At 38.0% G+C, this 19,661-nt stretch overlaps 1 protein-coding gene across 2 annotated transcripts in view; it reads left to right on the top strand.

The window, feature by feature from the left end:
• SLC17A8 (solute carrier family 17 member 8) overlaps nucleotides 1–15,487 on the top strand; it is a 30,323-nt gene extending 14,836 nt beyond the window's left edge. For both annotated transcript variants that reach the window (XM_032208139.1, XM_032208138.1), the window contains 9 exons: nucleotides 2,209–2,323; nucleotides 2,777–2,864; nucleotides 5,546–5,632; nucleotides 6,413–6,552; nucleotides 8,207–8,356; nucleotides 10,136–10,268; nucleotides 11,610–11,720; nucleotides 13,080–13,207; nucleotides 13,863–15,487. In XM_032208139.1, coding sequence (XP_032064030.1) covers nucleotides 2,209–2,323; nucleotides 2,777–2,864; nucleotides 5,546–5,632; nucleotides 6,413–6,552; nucleotides 8,207–8,356; nucleotides 10,136–10,268; nucleotides 11,610–11,720; nucleotides 13,080–13,207; nucleotides 13,863–14,201 — 1,291 coding nt within the window. In that variant the 3' untranslated portion in view covers nucleotides 14,202–15,487. The remainder of the gene's footprint in view (nucleotides 1–2,208; nucleotides 2,324–2,776; nucleotides 2,865–5,545; nucleotides 5,633–6,412; nucleotides 6,553–8,206; nucleotides 8,357–10,135; nucleotides 10,269–11,609; nucleotides 11,721–13,079; nucleotides 13,208–13,862) is intronic.
• The last annotated feature ends 4,174 nt before the right edge of the window (nucleotides 15,488–19,661 follow it).

Below are 19,661 nucleotides of genomic sequence, written 5' to 3'. Positions count from 1 at the left end.
AATTTAAATTAATACCATTAGGTAAATGTAGTCAAGTCCAGTTGGAGGCCAGTCACTAGTGGCGTTCCCCAGGGCTCGGTGCTGGGGCCGGTCCTCTTTAATATCTTCATCGATGATCTGGACGAGGGCATTGAGTGCACCCTCAGTAAGTTTGCAGATGACACCAAGCTATGCACGTGTGTCGATCTGCTTGAGGGTAGGAAGGCTCTGCAGGAGGATCTGGATAGGCTGCACCGATGGGCTGAGGTCAACTGCATGAAGTTCAACAAGGCCAAGTGCTGGGTCCTGCACCTGGGGCGCAATAACCCCAAGCAGAGCTACAGGCTGGGAGAGGAATGGTTGGAGAGCTGCCAGGCAGAGAAGGACCTGGGAGTGATGGTGGATAGTCGGCTGAATATGAGCCAGCATTGTGCTCAGGTGGCCAAGAAGGCCAACAGCATCCTGGCTTGCATAAGAAACAGTGTGACCAGCAGGGCTAGGGAGGTGATCGTCCCCCTGTACTCGGCTCTGGTGAGGCCGCACCTCGAGTACTGTGTTCAGTTTTGGGCCCCTCGCTACAAGAAGGACATCGAAGTGCTCGAGTGGGTCCAGAGAAGGGCGACGAAGCTGGTGAGGGGCCTGGAGAACAAGTCCTACAAGGAGCGGCTGAGGGAGCTGGGCTTGTTCAGCCTGGAGAAAAGGAGGCTCAGGGGTGATCTTATTGCTCTTTACAGATACCTTAAAGGAGGCTGTAGCGAGGTGGGAGTTGGTCTATTCTCCCACGTGCCTGGTGACAGGACGAGGGGGAATGGGCTAAAGTTGCGCCAGAGGAGTTTTAGGTTGGATGTTAGGAAGAACTTCTTTACCGAAAGGGTTGTTAGACATTGGAACAGGCTGCCCAGGGAAGTGGTGGAGTCACCATCCCTGGAAGTCTTTAAAAGACGTTTAGATGTAGAGCTTAGGGATATGGTTTAGTGGGGACTGTTAGCGTTAGGTCAGAGGTTGGACTCGATGATCTTGAGGTCTCTTCCAACCTAGAAATTCTGTGATTCTGTGATTCTGTGAAATGGTTGTTTCAAAAGGTTGTTCTCAGTCTCTTTCTTGGTTTCCAGTGGTGTTTTCCATGGTACAACAGCCTCAGCTCTCCAGATGTCCTTTTATGAACTATATAAGGGAACATAAGTGAGCACTCAGGGATGTTTTTTCCTTGCGCTTCAGCATCAGTGCCTGGCAAGCCTGCAGCCCATCCCGTACTGTGATGACTTCCCTGTGTCCCAGCTGTCTATCATGTCTATTGTCACTATGGTTTATTATTGACACAATGCACTAAGTGCGCACCACTCTTTGGCTAAACTTAGGAAACCCCAAGTCCATGCAGGGAGAGCTCCCACAGACTGTGGTAAATGAGGCAGACCCAGCTCTGAGTGTCATCCCAGGGCCTCTGACTGTCCTGGAGTTTCAGTGATGCTGCTCAGGTCTATAACTACCACACAGAGGTTTCTGCTGCCTGTTTCTCTAATGGGTGGTAATACCTGGAAAACTGTAAATGATTTCCCAAAAGCTACAGGCTTCAGGGGCATTTAGACTTGTACCCAGCTCTAGGAAGTGCTCTTCCTGAGGAGGATAACAAAATGTTTATATCATGTTTTTCATAGAAACCCTCTTGTAGAAACATCCCTTCTATGCCATAGTTACAAAGGACACTTGCTGCTATTATTTAGAGAACTGATGTTGGAAAGGAGTTAATCTTAAACTGTTCTGTTCTATGTTTTAGCAGCAGGAAGTGAAAATAATCAGTGCACTCACACATTTCAGAAAGGCACTTACATTAGGCTTTACTTGATTTGAGTTAAACCCTACTGATATAACTGAATTCAAGTACTTTCAAGGATAGATGTGCTTCTCACAGTTCAGGTCTCATACAAACAGCTTAGCTACCAGCTGGTGGCATAAAAACACCCATGTCTAGTTCTCTGATATAAAGAAAAAGCAAACAAACAAACTCAGAATCTTTGTTTCTATGTACATTAAACTCTTTCATTCAGGGAAAAAATGCATTGACATTATGGGGACTTACCCCCTTTTAATAATAAAACGGCTTATGACTTGGTGGGCAGCAGTGAGATTGTCTTTGAAACTGAACCTAAGTACAGTCTGAAAAGTAGATAATAATTATATTCTCTTCTATTGTTACCTTTTTTTTTTTTTTCTTTTTTTTTTTTCCCAAAGGGTATTTGGAGCAGCTATTTTTCTAACATCTACACTGAACATGTTCATCCCTTCTGCGGCAAGAGTGCATTATGGCTGTGTGATGTTTGTAAGAATTCTGCAAGGACTGGTGGAGGTATGAACACTCACCACTTTTGTTTTTGGTTCTAAAACATAAAAATTTTGGTCAGGTTTTCTGATCTCTCTGCAGTTTTACTTGGTACTCATTTTTTCCATTGGTATTTTTAGGATGATATTTTAAAATCATGCTACTTTATATTTTTAAATTTATCTTAAAAGAAGGTAAAGAATTTAGGTTTATAGTGCTGGAGTTTTGTCTAGTTTAGAATATTTGTGCCATCCATGGTACATGTACATGTTAAACAGCATTTTTACCCCAGCACACCTTACCATTTGATTCAAGTAAGTTTACCATCTTCATATTGCAAAAATAAAGGTCTTCCAGGCTTACTTAACCTTTTCTACATAGTTCCATGGTGACAAAAAGTTAGACAGGTTGACAGTGTCAGCAACTGCTTGAAGTAGAAATGCAGTGAAAGCAAATCATGATGTGTGAAATGTCTAACAGGGTGTCACCTACCCAGCCTGCCATGGGATGTGGAGTAAGTGGGCTCCTCCACTGGAGAGAAGCAGGTTGGCAACCACATCATTCTGTGGTAAGTTGATAGGTTTGAAAGTATATAGACATATACTTTAGTAATTTCATGATTTACAAGAGAAATGCAAACCTTCTGCCTTTTGCTGCATCTACCTATGGCCACATTAGCTTGCACTCAGCTCAAGAACATTTTTTTTTTAATGACCCCCCCTTTATTATTTAAAAACAATCCTCCTCAAAATGACTCCAATGGTAAAGTAAAACAAGTCTAGAAATGTCAGATGAGAGAAATTACACTTTTTTTTTTCTTTTTCATTTGCTCATCTTCAGGGATTCTATTTGTTATATGTATTGAATTGACTCTTCTAATCAAGTATGCACTTGATTATTTTAAAGGACTTGAGGACTTGGTCAGGCTTGTACTTTGCTCTGCTTACTGCATCCCTTTCTAATGTTGACAGTCAACTTTCTAGAAGATGGCTGGTGGAAAGTTTCAGAAGACTCTGGGGAGAGGAACCCAGTGGACAGATGGGAGAAATCAAATTCTTTCATTCCATTTGGAATCTTTCTAGCCTCTGGCAAGAGCCTTAAACCTTGTTATGGAACAGGGAGCAGGAAAAATACTGAGGTTTACACCTTGTTCTTCAAGGATACTCTCTTTTTGGTCTCAGCCACACTACAAAAAGTAGTTTTATTTTTCTCATTTAATTCCATTCCCTGGGTAGAAATTTTTGAATAGAGATGCTGCAGGACACTCTGCACCACCACATTGTCTTGCTAGGAAAAATGACTGTGACTCTCACACCTTTCTGGCCCTTTTATTTCTTCTTTTGGTGAGCCTGCCTAGCTGCTAATTCCAGGGAAAACTGTGAATGCTAGTATTCATTGACTCCTCATTGACTCCAGGCTAGATTTGTGTAGATGGCTACATGGGAGGAAGATAAAGCATAAATAAAATGTACTCCTTCCACTCTCACCCTAAAAGGTCCAGACATGTGTAGTACAGAGCTGAAATGTTTCTGCTTCAATTGCAGATGAGCTGTGTTGGGAGTGTCAGAAAAGGCACTACTCATTAATTCAGTCTGTCATTTCTTATCCTCTAAGAAACACTTATCATCTGTATTTGGTGTCCTTTCCCATTTGTAAAAGTGAAATTGGACAGGTGAGCCGGTACCTAATAATACTAAAGAAAAAACAGAAACAGTGAGATTTTGAAGAGTGAGCAGGTCAGAATGGAGGAATAGAAAACAATAAAAACAAATGTAGGTGGTAGGGTAAAGCCACCTGTAGATAAATGTCTGTTAGAGATAATATTCAATAGAAAATGAAAGAGTCGCAGGAAAAACTGCAACTGTCCATTAGCAGTGGAACTGGAAGACTTGGGAAAATACAGCATTAAAATACACGTGGAATGATAAAAAGAAGAGTAAAATGTGAAAAAAAGCCTTCTTTAATACTGTGGGAATTTTATTTTTCTACAAATAACTCCAGGATATAGCGATTATTTAGGGGTTTCAAATTACTGCATAAGAACAGACCAAAAAAAACCCGCCACCCTCAATGGTGAATTCCTAGCACTGGGTAGAGAAAGATCCTCTTTGTAGCCCAGTACCCATTTTAGTTGCTACAGAGCACCAATTCTTACACTTGAAAGGTGAAGAGGAACAATGAAAAAATTAGGAACACATTCCCTGATTATCTATTTTCTTGCCTGGGGCTTTGCTACTGCTGCAAGAACACTGACTTACACAGAGACAAAGGAGAAGGGTCACTTCTGATTGCAGAGAAGTATTTGCTGAAGAACAGAGTGAGGTGTTCCTCTGCATTTGCCAGCAGTTTTAGGTTAAAGGTGTTCATTAACAAAGCATGTAATAATGTCAAAAACACAACTATCTGATTCTCTGGAATAATTCAAAGCAATACATCTCATATGTGAAGCCACTGACATTGCTTTGAACTGAAATCAAATATCCAGATTACATAAATTCACATTGGATCTTCATGGAAATTCCTTGCCAAGCATTTAAATACTCAGCACTTTCTGCAAGTCACTCAGCAATATGTTTCACCAGTTTTACATATTTCCCAATCTGAAAAGCTTGGCACAGCCCACTTTTTTTTCTTTTTTTTTTCTTTTTTTTTTTTTTTCTTTTTTTTTTCTCCTGACAATATTTGGCTATATATTCTAGCTGTTTGTCCATGCTGCCTACATGAACTAAACATGGTTAAACAGACTCAGGGTTGGTCTGAATGCTCCCGCCACTCATGGTGCTTGTTGGGTGGAGGGGCTAGAGCCACAATACAAGCTTCTCAGCATCTCTGCAGCCATCAGGATTTCTGGACACCAAGACGACTTTTGAAACTTGGGCCTCTGGCTTCTCTGGACTTTATCTTCTATGCCTCAGGATTAGGAGGGACTTCCCTCTTCAGCTCACAAAACTTATACCTGAATGGTTGTATGCTGATTGTGTCAGCTTTGTGAATCCCATTTACCCACTTCAAGGGCACAGCCCTTCTAGCTGCAAAATGATCCCACCCCACTGAGGGTGTCTTTCTCACCATCCCAAGCAAAATTTCCCATTTCTATGACATATCCTAGCATGTATGTTCACAAAATGCTGCTCAAACAGACGCATCCCTCCAGTTCTGCCTCTGTGTGCACCTGCCTATACTGACTATAGTGAAGACTGGGCTCATCTATCATTGCTGACATGTTTTCTTCACTCTTTTTCTCCCCAGGGTCTTATGCAGGTGCAGTGGTCGCCATGCCATTGGCAGGTGTGCTAGTACAATATATAGGATGGTCATCAGTCTTTTATATTTATGGTGAGTTGCTTAACATAAAGGATCTCTGCTCCTAGACTGGTACTGCCAGCAGTTTTAAGTCTGTGTAACAGGTGTGAATCAAAGTCGTTCTGGGGAGTGGTTACAAATGGGTCTTCCACTTCATTCTCGACTTACTGCAGCTTTTAAAACTTTTGTTTTATAATCTGTTGTATTGTGTTTTAAAATTCTAAAGGCCAAACTGCAGCCCATGGTCACCCAGTGACAGGACTGGATGCAGTTGTGCAGGTTGCTCCATAGCACAAACACTCAAGTGTTACATGTCCCAGAGCACACACTACAGCGCATGGGGCAGCATGTGCTGCCAGTGGGGAGCCTAATGCCTCTGAAACCTTCTGCTCTGAGAAATCTGCCCCATGTGGCTGAGTCGGGTTTTCTCTGTCTTCTGACAGAGAAAACTTATGGTGCAGAATGCACCATAAGATTTGCCATTGAAATCTGATTGTGAAGTCCTTGTACACAGAGTGTGACCATGTTAAAATGAGTCTGTTTTTTTCCTTCTCCTGGTCCCACATGAAACTTTGCTTCTGCCTTTTCTCTGTTCCACATGTGCCATGTCATACGAGTGACAGAATACTCAAATGCTTTGCAAACAGGCATACAATATACAGAGTTGGGAATCATTTTTTCTTCCTTCTCTGAGCATATTTTCTATGCAGACTTGGTTTAATTGGCTCTTGAAACAAACTTCAATACGTATAGATATTGAAGTATGGCTTTATTGGTTTTTAAAACCAAGCTTTGCTTTTCCTGCCTCTCCAGGAATGTTTGGGATAGTTTGGTACTTGTTTTGGCTGCTTCATGCCTATGAGAGCCCTGCTGCACATCCAACAATAACCAGTGAAGAAAGAATATATATAGAAACAAGTATTGGAGAAGGAGCTAGCCTAGCTAGTGCAAACGTAAGTAAAAAAAAAAAAAAAAAAAAAAAAAAAAAATCTTTTTAGTGGCTGGTTATAATTTATGAGCACTTTGCACAATGTTAGCATATAATGGGATGGATACCGTCAGCTTCATAAGAACAGCAAAGCTATTTGTGTTGATGTTTAGAGGCTTTTCATCTTATGAAATTTGCAGGATCAAGCTCATGCAGCTGGACAAGTTCAGCAACAGGCAAAACATGTTGTGTTGTTTCGTCTCTTGACTTATAGAGCACCCCCACTCTGGGGAGGGGAAATGAGTGGGGAGAGCAGGGAACAACACACTCTGATCTCCTGATCTTGAGTTTGATAAAAACAAACAAACAAAAAAAACTTTATGGAAATATCCAGCTGCCTTTTGGGTTTCTGCCAAGGATGACCGAAATTCTGAGAGCTCAGGCGAGGATTTCTGCCCTGCTCTCTCTCACAGTACCTCAGTGCATTATTTTAAGACTTCTCTCTCCAAGAAGATCCTGGAAGATCCTGCCAACTTAAAAGCAAAATCCTATTTTCCTATCACACTTCTCTCCATTTGTTTAGGTTACACTTTTTTTGCTAGATGTGAAAGCCAAAGATATTTCTTGATACATTTTTCCTTCTTGGCTTTTAGTCTTGAACATTATGAAAAAAAAAATAACTCCAAACTCTTTCCTGTACATGTTTTGGATAACAACCTTGGTGAAAGTATAAAGTATCAGACTCCTTTTGGGCATGCTCCTGAAAATTGGCTGAAGTTACTCAGGCCTTGTTCGGAGACACACACACTTGTTTCCAGTCATGCTTTTGCTCTTGCTGTACAGTGGTTTTACTGCAGAGGACACTAGTAGCACCATCATGTGTTCACACATGCCTGCAGGCATACTGTTGCTTGTAGAACACTACAATTTTAATGAAAGGTGAATACTAATGTATATTGCCACAGTTACTTGGTTTACCTTATGGTTTCAATTCTATTTCAAGTGGATAGGGATCTGAAGTGTTTGTTTTATTTTATTTTATTTTATTTTATTTTATTTTATTTTATTTTATTTTATTTTATTTTATTTTATTTTTTTTATTTTATTTTATTTTATTTTATTTTATTTTATTATTTATTTTCCTGCTGTATGGAACACTGAAGCATAAATAGAAAGTGGAAACACCAAAAAGAAGTTATATAAATTAAATTCCCTGCCACAGATTTTTTTTGCTGAATGAAATGAATTAGGTTGAAGTTGCCTGCTGCTGCACTGCCAGTTGTTTTTTTTTAGCTTGGAAAAGCTAAACTTTTTTCATAATTCCTTTGCTGAAACCTCATTATGTCAAAATGTTGGGAACAGCACAATATTTTCTCTAGTTTACGTTGACTCTGATTGATCCTGTTATCCCAGCAACAGGATTTCAGAAGATCATTTGTAATTTCAGCAAACAACAATAATAGTAAAGTAGTCATCCTAAAAATCTTATCTATTCCAAGAAAGTTTCTCTGCCTCTCTTTTGCCACTAATTCAGGACATATCCTTTTATCCACTTACATTGTAAATTGGATGAAATATAATGGATAGTCCTGATAATAAAAGATACTCATCTCTTCATTCTGCCTTCTGCCTACTCAAAAATGCCTTTGTTGTTGTTGTCGTTGTTTTGTTTTTCCTAGAAATTTAGTACTCCCTGGAAAAGATTTTTCACTTCAATGCCAGTTTATGCAATCATTGTGGCAAACTTTTGCAGAAGCTGGACCTTCTATTTGCTCCTTATAAGTCAGCCTGCTTACTTTGAAGAAGTCTTTGGATTTGCAATAAGCAAGGTAAACATCTGAGATGAATCAGTGACCTTTAGACCCCACCTCAGGAGATGCAGAGTGCTGAAGATCTCCAGATCCCTCTTGAGCAATTTCAGTAGATTATTCCTAGTAGCTGGGATGGCATACTTTTACTGACCTGATAGATATGAAATCTTGTTAGCATCAAATTCTTAGCAAAAAGAAAGAACTGGAAAGTTACTTTCATTGATAAAAAAGAAACGCATCATGAAAAACACCAGGTAAGTAAAGAGAAATGCACATTTTGTTTAGTGTTACTTGCCAGGCAACTTTTATCTTCCTTTTCTTTGTTTTTGATTACATTTCATTGACAATCAGGGGTCAAATTCTGCATGGATTGATATTGCCTGCCACTTCATTAAAGACAGTGTTCCTATACTACCTCTTCAGAGCTTGAATAAGGAATGAAAAATGATTGTTCCAGAAAAGTTTTTCCAACTTTCCTTTAAAAAAAACCTACTGACTGTGTTATAAATTATTTCAATATAGCACTATATTGGTTCGATATAACAATAAATTATTTATTCAGAGCAATGATGCTCTGAATGGCCAGGTGCAACACTAGTATGAAGAAAAGGGCTACTGAGACAAAATGGGTTTGTTTATTCTGAATTCCCTTTCATAAATGCTAGTGTTCACTAATTAAAAACTAATGTAAAACTGACTCAGTGTCAGTATAAGGAGGCTATACATCCTAGAAAACAAACTCAAACTTCCCACTAAATTACTTCTTCAAAGAAAAACCTCTAGATGATGACATGCTGGCCACTAAATTTTCGCAAAACAACGTCTTTTGATGTATATGGGATAAGTACCAGAGCTAACAGTAAAAGTAAGAATCCTTTGCTAGAAAATGAGAGAAGATGAACAACAATAGGCCCTAATCTCACAAGAGTAGAAGAACATGCATGAATTCAAAAGTATGCTTAATTATTTGTAAAATTATTTAATATTTTTGTGTTTTATGTTGAATATTCATTTGTTGCCTACACAATGTGCAGGTGCTACCTTCATTAAAATAGTGACAGCTAACAGAGAGAGATTTGTTATGCAGAAAGGTGTTCTTTAAGAACATGAATAATAAAAATATATAAAAGCAGTTCAAAACTGAGGCAGAACAGTCTAACATAGAACACATATGGAAAGGTTTTCTGGTATCTACAAAAGAAAATGTTAACAGTTCTCTATGCAAGTCTTTACTGCAATCACTGGAAAGCAGGGATATTTCTAAGGTGAGATTCTCACTTGTGCTCTGGCTTCTCCTCCTGGGCCATGAGGAGACATTCACACCACCCTGCTTTGAGCATCTAACTAGCTAAATTAAACCAGACTTGTGCTCTTTTGCTGGTCGTTGGAAAGAGGAAAAACTACTTTGGAGCACCAGCTCCAGACTTTTTAGACAGAGTTCTCTTCTTTCTTTTTATTATAGCTTGGGTCCTTTCCTTGTGCCCCTTGCATAGGCACAAGGACTCAGAGCTGGAAAATACCTGGGAGAAAAGCTGGTACTGCCTGGATGGGAGCATGATGGAGTCTCTCAAGCTCCTAGAAACCCTTAAAGCTGGGATAAAGGTAGCCTAAGTTCACCCAGGTTTTGTTTGCAGGTCCTGTTGGAGGAAGGGTCCATAATCCACACAAAGATGCATGCTAAAAATGTGTCTAAGGGAGGGGAGAAAAACGTGAAGAAAAGAGAAACAGTTCTTGATCTTTTCCTCCTAAATCCTGAGGAAGTATATGAGCACTAAGCACTCATTTGTCTAATTGCAGGTTGGCCTTTTGTCTGCAGTTCCCCACATGGTCATGACAATCATTGTACCCATTGGAGGGCAGCTAGCTGACTTCTTACGGAGCAGGAAGATTTTAACCACTACCACTGTAAGGAAGGTCATGAATTGTGGAGGTACTGCTGGATTCTGAAAATACAATATTACAGTTGTGTGCTTCACCTGATGCAGATATCATAGTTTGGTCCACATTTTATTGTAATTAGAGAAAAAATTCTAGTTTACTTTTGCAGTTGATTAATCTGAAACATTTAATGGAGAGCTGATGTTAGATGTCCTCATGCTGTAAATCCTTACTCATCAGGCACATCCTTTTAAAAAGGGAGGAGGCAATATGCATTGTTAATAATTAGAAAGGCAATAAGGACTCACTCAGATGAGATTCTGATAACATAGGTCTCATTCTGCAAATTTGTATCGACTAAGCTAGCCATGTCCTGTGGTGCTGGAGAGACCCCTTCCCAGTGGATACAGCTTTGCATTAACTGGCTGTGTTCCTGTGTGCTACTTCCAGCAGAGTCCACTGACAAATTTAGGCTGGAGATGTCATGTAAAAGAAAAGTGGGGGATGGACTGACTCATTTTTACTCAGCACAAAATAATTTATTTCTAGATTAGTCACTAGAACTGAAATATCAATGACATCTGCATGTAACTGGGATATACTAAATTAGAGCAAAAATTTGAAGCCAGATAGCCTGTGGAGTTATGCTCCTCTGCCAGATCCTGGCTTACATTATTTATGGATGGCACAGGCTGCCTGAAATAGAGATGCCTGCAGTTAGAGATGCCACACAGTTTGGCAATATATCTTCACAAAGGATTCTCATTTTCTCATTATTCATTGTATTTTCAGGGAGTACTTTCAGCATCATTCAAAAAAATAAACAGAAGGATCATAATACATATTAGAAAATGATAATTTCCAGTAATGCCAAAGACTAGAAGTTGCCTGTGACACCCAGGCATGTCCTATTGTCTTGATGAAACGCTTATCTGAAAAATACTCCTTTGTTCCATCTGCCAAGAACTTGTCACATCACTACAGCCATAAGAAATTGAAGGAAAAATGTATTTTTCTCCATACCCTGTTATGTGTTTTATTCTGTGAATTTTACAGTGCTTTTCACAGAATCACTTTTTCATCGTTTCTCTCTACTGCTCGATGAATTAAATTCCCCTGTTCCTTGGGTCATTTATACAACAACAGGGAGTAAAAAGTATATTCTGAACAACAACAACAAAAAAAAATTAAAATGTCCTGCAAGTATATTCTCCACAATAAATATTTAAATGTTCCTGCGAATCCACAAGGCTGACAAGTATGTTCAAGAATAGCTTTAAGATATGACATAACTTTGAGTCATATTAAGCTACTATTTTGGCTAGACCTTAATGGTATCTCTGTGACTAATAGCAATTAGAATGTAATTTATCCCCATGTGTTTAATTTGAAGGCTTTGGAATGGAAGCAACCTTGCTTTTGGTGGTTGGTTATTCTCATACAAAAGGTGTGGCTATTTCCTTTCTGGTGTTAGCAGTAGGTTTCAGTGGCTTTGCAATTTCAGGTAAGAATAATCTTACTATTGATTTTATTATTAATAATAAAAGTGATGTTACTGTTGTCACTATCATAATTTCTATTATTTTGTTTCCTCTTAGCATGGCTGTTTATGGCGTATTCCCTACTATTTCCTAGATCAGGAATAATTTATTTCTGTATCTATGAAACATGTTGCATGTAGAACATGAATCTTTGAAAGAACCTGCTCTATATTGTCTCCATTTTACAACAGCTTTGTGCTGTTTGGTTTCTAATGCCTATTTATGGTGTTGGACACCTCTTATCCTTCCATAAAGGGTATCTTTTACAAGAGGGAGAAAGAATTACTCTGGAATTAATAGTTACTCAAAGGGTATTGGTTGCAACCCCATGGCCAACTGTAGCTGCCAGTTTGTTCTTTCTAGGCCTGTTCCATCTCTGTTGTGTCCTATAACCACCCCTTCTCTAGAACAGCTGTTTCTGCCAGTTGCATGGGGCTTGCCAGTCTCAGACTGACTTTGAATTAAAAATAACATAACTCTTATGAAAATGGAAGCCCACCAGCTTGAAAATGACAAGGAGATGGACCTACTGAACAAAACTGACCAGCAAAATAACTGCTGGTCTTCAGTCTTAGCTTACACAAATGGGAAATAGTTGTGCTACTCAGTTATGAGGTTTATGCTTGGCAGGCCATTTCTATCAATCAGTTTTTATTGTAGAATTTTCCCAGCATGCAGCTTTTTACTGTACTTAATCACACGAATCTGGAATTCATCACCCTTTCCTGTGATCATCCATGGTTCATATGACTAATTTTCATTACCTAAAGCACAATTATTATCTGAGCTGATTTTCACTCTTTGTTTTTATTTCTTAATGAAATATTTACCCAGAAGATACGCTATAGTTAGGGTAATTAATTTTCTTACTGTTTTATATCCTGATTTTGTTGTTGGCCTTTTGTTTGTTTGTTTCAGTATGTTGTTAAAATATTCTTTAAGGAATAGGAAAATATGTTTAAAAACACTACTACATAAATAAAAACTTTTTAAAAACATCAGACAAACAAACATCAGACCTTCACTCCCTAATTGAAAATGTTTGCTGAGTGCATTGTTTCAGTATGAAATGGGACTTCCCACTACCAAGAAGCAAGAACAAGCTATATTTTCTACACAACATGGTCCCCATAGGTGAAGAAAAAAGGGTGTTTGAAAAAGGTTAAAGAGTTACAACATATCTTCCATCTTTATCATTAAGAAAATACTACCCTTCTTATATGTGTTTTCCTACTTGTTTCAGGCTTGTTCAGCCAGCATGGCTGGAGAAAACCCTGCTGGCTTGGTTGCACAAAGTTGACTATTTCTCTTACATGTTGTAGGATTCAACGTGAATCACTTGGACATAGCCCCACGTTACGCCAGCATTCTGATGGGGATCTCCAATGGTGTGGGGACACTGTCAGGCATGGTGTGCCCACTCATTGTTGGTGCAATGACAAAACATAAGGTAACAATTCTCCATGTCTTCTAGGAAGGATTACATTATACAGCAAAAGTTAAGACATTTCAAAGCTTCCTGGGAACTCCATTTCATCATCAATCTCTGCAGCTTCTTTCTGTTGTTGTTTGTTTATTTTAAAAGTCCACTTCTACAACAGTACAGGGGCCAGATTCTCAGCTATTAAAAACTAACTATCTGTGTAGGGAGATATTATTTTATACCACCTCAGGCTGAGTCTCTGCAATGTATCTATTCTACTAGGAAATGATTACGGGGCTGACTTGGGAAACTCCTCTGCAATGCAACTCTGGTAGGGTTCCTAAGCAATCACTGATTTGTGATTAAGATTAACTCAGTTGTTAGTAAGAGCTCAGCTTTTCCAACTCCATGAATGTTTCACATTGCAGAGAGAACTTTCACTGTAGTAAAAAGTATGCAAACAAAAACCAAAATAACAGAACCCAACATTTTGCTATTGTATTAGCCATTATTATGAAATAAAAAATCTTCACAATACACCCCATGTTTTTTTTCTATTTGTAACATCGGGAATCAAACAATGATCACAGTCATTGTTCAGTATGTGCTAATTCATGGTCTAATTCACACATTAATATTTCTTTTTACTGCAAACTTAATGAGACCTGCACTGTTCTTTCAGACGCGTGAAGAATGGCAAAACGTCTTTCTGATTGCAGCCTTGGTGCATTACAGTGGAGTGATATTCTATGCTATCTTTGCTTCTGGGGAGAAGCAGGAATGGGCTGACCCTGAAAATCTCAATGAAGAGAAATGTGGCATAATTGATCAAGATGAACTGGCTGAAGAAACTGAGATGAACAATGAAACTTTTGTAAGTCCAAAGAAAATGTATGGTGCTACCAATCAAAACAGTGAAGTACAGAGAAGGGAATGGAGAAAACAAAAGCAAATAACTCAAGATATGGAAGAACAGACTTCTTACCATTATGAAAATGGAAATTTTCAAGATTTGTCATAGTACTTGAAATTGTAAGGTTTATATAGCAGCTACTCCCATCTCCCCTTCTGCCTAGCTGCCCCAAATCATCTGGTATCCATATGTATTTTCTTAGTCAATTGTGTAAAATTGGCATTGTGGCCAGACACAAGGAGTGGTTATTCCCTTCTATCAGTATGGAAGATATCTAACAGTGGCACTGAGAGAAGTGACACTAGGTCTTCACTCTGCCACTGGATCTGTTTGGGAGAAGCTCCTGTGCCTGGTAGGAAATGAGCAGCCCTGATAAAGGTCCTGCCTGGTGGAAGCCTATGACTGTGGGAGCAATGAGTGCCCTCACTTTCTCAACTGAATAGAGAAAGGACAAGGTCATATCAAACGGTGGATCCACAGTGATATATATGTGGTTGCTGGGGCTCTAGCAGTGTAAGAGTCTGCCCTGAGGGACCCTGTTTTGCCTTTTTAGGATTCTTGTTGGTTGGTATTTGAGCTGCTTAACCCATGTCAAACTGCAAGCTCATGCTAAAAGATCAAAGTGGAGGGAAAAAAGGATTTATGACATGAGACTCTAATTAATTACTAATAGTCACTCAACAACAGGAAGAGGAACATATAACAAAGATGGCACAGTATTGCTTCAACAGTTCCTTTAAATTAATCATCAGACTGCTTTATATGGATAGTCCACAGGGTATGGATAAGGAGATAAAATGCATACTTGTGAGATTTGTCCCCCTCCAAAGATTTTGTGCCAGCATGAAATAATTTTGAATACAAAATCATCATTAGTGATGCGATATTATTAATCCTTATGAAAGGATTAATAATATCGCATCATTAATGCTGGGATTAGGTTTCTCATTCGATTCATTATTGTGAAGTAATTTAAATATATTTTTCTAGTATTATAATGATAGAGTTCCTGATGTCAACCCCAACAATCTTCATTTAGGCAAATGGGCTTACACAAGTAAAGTCTTCAGTTCTGGATCTATGACTTTTTCTTCATCTATGCCACAGTCTCACTGTTGCTACAAATGAAGCACTGTACCATCTAAGAATTTCTAACATCTAACAGAATTTCTGTGTCTGAAAGTAATTTTATTTTGCTATAGGTATATGGTTTACAATATAAAGTGGCTTTAGCATTTTCCTACAAGTTTTAGAATCAACCAGTGGAGCATGCTGTGTCATCATAAACAGTTAGCTGCAACTCAGAGACCCATTGTGGCATTAATATTCATTTCAGAATGGAGAATTTTAGTAATATATGATTTAAATTGTCTTATCTTATTATTATTGCCTCATTAAATCAAGTGAAAGCGATCTTGTCTAGTCTATGATGTGCTTTGTTATATTTCATTATTATTGTTCTTATGTACCGTATACAGCCACTGTGATGCACACAAGATGAGAACATTTCTAATACTCATTTTGCTGTTTTGTTGAAGCACAATTGAATACCATGAGTGGAAGTACACTTGTACATTCATTTGAATCTGTGGATGATTTATATTCCCTACAAATGTAACTAAACACGGAGAGTAGGAAGTTAGCAAATTCTCTTTATATGTCACTGGTTCATTTCCTACCCAGCACAATCCAATCTACAACAGTATATATGGATAAGTAAAGTGAGGTGAAGGCACATCTAATGTCATTTTAGTGAGGATTTTTAATTGGTATTATCAGATAATTTAATTATATGAGCATTGTTATAGAACAGTGCAATCCTACTTCAACACAATGCAGTTTATTAATAAGCCTCTTCATATATAAGTATAGATATTTATTCAAAAATTTACACTTCAGTTTAGACTAGAGTTGTTTATTTTACTACTTGCTTTTAGAACAGATACAGGAAAATATAATCTTTCTTGCAGGTGATAGTCAACATTTGGGGATTTAAGTGGCAGGAGGTGGACAAATGCTCTCACCAGTATATCAGAAAACCTGGATCAGCTGATGTCAAACTAAGTTGCAACATCCATCACATCTTGTGATAGAAAGAAGGCCACTTCTTCACATATGCACAAAACAGAGCTTCTGCTTCCTTCTTCAATCATGTAGTATGCACATAGTTACTACAGGAGCTCTTTATCTGGAAAACAGCATTATGAAAGGACTTAATATAAGAATCTATCTATAATCTGGCAGAGAGGAAAGTGGAAGAGAATCAACTAGCTTTAGTAACAGAAGACCACACAATGATTTTTCAACTAATAAAGAGGGCAAATGCTACTGTTTCACTTAAAGGAACACAAAGAGAGTGAATGTTTTTGTTACGACAAAGAATTACAAACATCCTGAAAATTTCAGAAATAGCCAAACACAAGAGCTCAGTTGCCTCTGTGGTCAGTGTAGCTGCTATTTCTTGCTGACATACATGTAGGTATGCATCACAGCTGTCAGAAGTGACACTTGGTACGGTGTGGAAGAATCGTTTCATATCCACAAACAGACTACTCTGTTTTAGTTCAGAAAATAACTTCATTGAACAGTTGAATATTATTTAAAACCTTGAAAGAAACGGTTCAAAAATTTTTGAATAAGCTTTTGCATATAAGCACTCTATTTTCTAAACGTAACTTCCACAGGCACAATATTATGTCCGAGAAGCTGAACTTATATTTACATACTGCAAAGCTTTTCCAGGTAATCACATTCAGATATTTGGGCTTTCTCCCTTTCCTTTTCATCTGCTTTAAAATTTTCTGTTGTATTGCATAAACTGTAAACACCAGCACTGGTTGGAGTTACTTTTCTTTCCTGGAAATCTTTGTTACTTAATCAACTGTTTGATCTACTTCATAGCTTCCACATTACTATATGACCAAGAATGATGCCAATTTATTGAGATTAAATAGGCTTCATAACTCCAGGATTGCTGGATCTCTTTATCTGCAATCTGCTTCAAGAGTCTTCTCGTGTGGGATCTGAGAGAACACAGTCACTAAGGGTGTTTCTGCTAAAACTACCTTCTTAAAATATGTTAGAATTTGAAACATTTAAAGAATCAGGAAAACAACTGACATAACCCTAACCTAACACCTAAAAAGTTGCAGCTAATGGATGCAAATAACCCAAATGGTGTTTTCTGAGAAATATTATTTTTTATTAAAATTCAGTTATTTCATTATTTGCAGATTTTTCTTTCCCCATGTCAAAAATTGCTTCTTCGCATTTTCAAATATAAAACAGTACCCGTACACTCAGTGTTTTTATTTGAAAATAGTTTTCTGACTGTAGAAGGAAGAAAGATTTGGTTTATATCAGAAAAGAGATCTGAATCAAGCTAGAGAAAGATACACCCCTTCTCAATGTGAAACAGTAAAATTGACAGACCACAAAATAATAATTTGAGTAGAGGAAAAATAGCACACTAAGTCCTGGGTGTAAATTGTTCACCGGTCTTTCTTAACAAAGCTGCAGCTATTATTTCTTTGACACCTGTTTTTTTTCCAGGTACCACAACAGAAGCTTAACGGTAGTTAATACTCCTCTTACATTTATGTAAGCATTAAATGAAATTTTCCTTGTAGTAAGAAGGGACAAATTAATGACAGAAACAATGAAAGTTCACCCGAGTAGAAACTTATCCAGGGAAATAATCACTTGGTCCAAAAAGCATTCAGAGTTCTGGACAAAATACATAACAAGCACATCCAGATGTTAGCAAAGTGCCAGGAGGAGTCTCATGTGTGTAACATAATTAATTTGAAAGTAGCAAGGCAAAATTTAATTCAAGGTCATGCAAAATATGTCATGGCTTTAAATGAATATTTCCAGTTGACTCCTGATGTCAGTTAGTTGCAGAGAACTTAAAGTTTAGTCGTATCTGTAAGGATTTTTTAAAAGAAAAATTGTGTAAAAAAACAGATTTCTTGCTTCCCATTCTCACTTGAAGATCTTAATTTGAAAGTGCTATTTAACTATTTGTATTTTAAGAGAGAGTAATGAGAATTCTTTGATGAAAAAAGCAGAAAGCAAAAAAGAGAAAAAGCAAACACAAGTTGTAGTTGACAGACACTGCAGGCAGAGGGCTGATGAAAGGCTGAATTCAGCATCAAAATTCCAGAAACAGAACTTGGTGTTTTGCAGATTTTTGAGTTCAAAATCTACACGATGGGTGAAAACCTAATATGGCACCAAAGTTCAGGGAGTTCCGCTCAGGTCTGATTTCAAAGTTTAACTGTCATAACATCAGGAATAAATAAATTGAGAGATTCAAAACCCTTCATTCTTATGCCATATGAATGCTTATGTTGTGTAGATAACATGACTTGCACTACATAGCTCCATGTGTATATGCAGAAGAAAGTCTGATAGGCTTCTTTCTAAAAATGCTTTTAATTACTCACATACTGATATCAGTCATTTCTTAACATCCAGCTGATAAGAGTGTTTAGATGTGACAGCAAAAGTTGTTCCCTTTTTATCTCAAACTTTTTGGGAATTAGTGCTTATAATGCTTAGCATTTTTACAGCTCTTCTATATGCAGAATTGCACGAGGAATATGAGGAATATATGTAAAAAATGCAGTAAGATTTGGTTTCTCTGTGCTGAACTATCTTTGAAATAACATAATGAGAGCCAACAATTTTTTCCCTGAGAGCATACCATTTGGATATTTTAAGTTTCCCTCATAATAAAAGCTCGACTCATTTAGCCTCTCATTTAATTAGTGTATTAGATGTCTGCAGCAGCCAACAGACTATGGTTGTTTATCTATAACCGGGTTTATCTGCTCAATAAAGCCAGAGCTCAGAATCTTGCTGTAGAAAATTGGCATCTATTTTGCTCCTTGTTTTAGGCTCAGTTCTAGCACACAACAAATTTAGAGCTCCTTTGAGCAGGTCACAGCAGCTCAGCTAAATATGTGTTAGGCAAACTAGAACTCATGAAAAATAAATCTTCATTAACTCAGAGTTATGGTTGCCCAGAGGTTTGTCATGAATCTTTGGAGCACCACCTTCAGTAAGAGAACAACTTTTGTAAACCAGGAAATGTTTAAGGTAGCCAATAAAGATAGCTGTCCTCTCAGGAACTGGCAGTCACCGCCAACACTGTGCCAGGTGTTTTCTGTCTGCTGGGCATAGCTGTAATGAACAGCAGGGGAATTAGTCAGAGAAACTTGCTGATGCCACGATTAAGATAAGGGAAATGGGGCTTTCTCTTGTTTTAGGGAGAGGACTTTGATCCCATCTGCTTGTTCTCTGCTGCCTCTCTATCTGTGTAATTAAAAGAAAGATGTCCTCAGAGACTCAATTTATTTCCTGACAGTGATCAGTTCTGTAGTTTGTGCTGGTAGAAATTTGCAGCTTATGGATCCCTGCTGATTCACGTTGGGCAAGGGAAAATCATAGTACTAGAGGATAATTTGAATTCAGAAGACATAACCATTAATAAGAAAAACAAATGAAGGAAAATCAACATGAATGGGCATGTTGTTACTCCTGTGGAATAATACAGTCATATGG

The sequence above is a fragment of the Aythya fuligula genome, chromosome 1 (assembly GCF_009819795.1).
Source record: "Aythya fuligula isolate bAytFul2 chromosome 1, bAytFul2.pri, whole genome shotgun sequence".
In the NCBI taxonomy this organism is placed as follows: domain Eukaryota; kingdom Metazoa; phylum Chordata; class Aves; order Anseriformes; family Anatidae; genus Aythya; species Aythya fuligula.
This window is presented reverse-complemented; position numbering and strand designations above follow the sequence as displayed.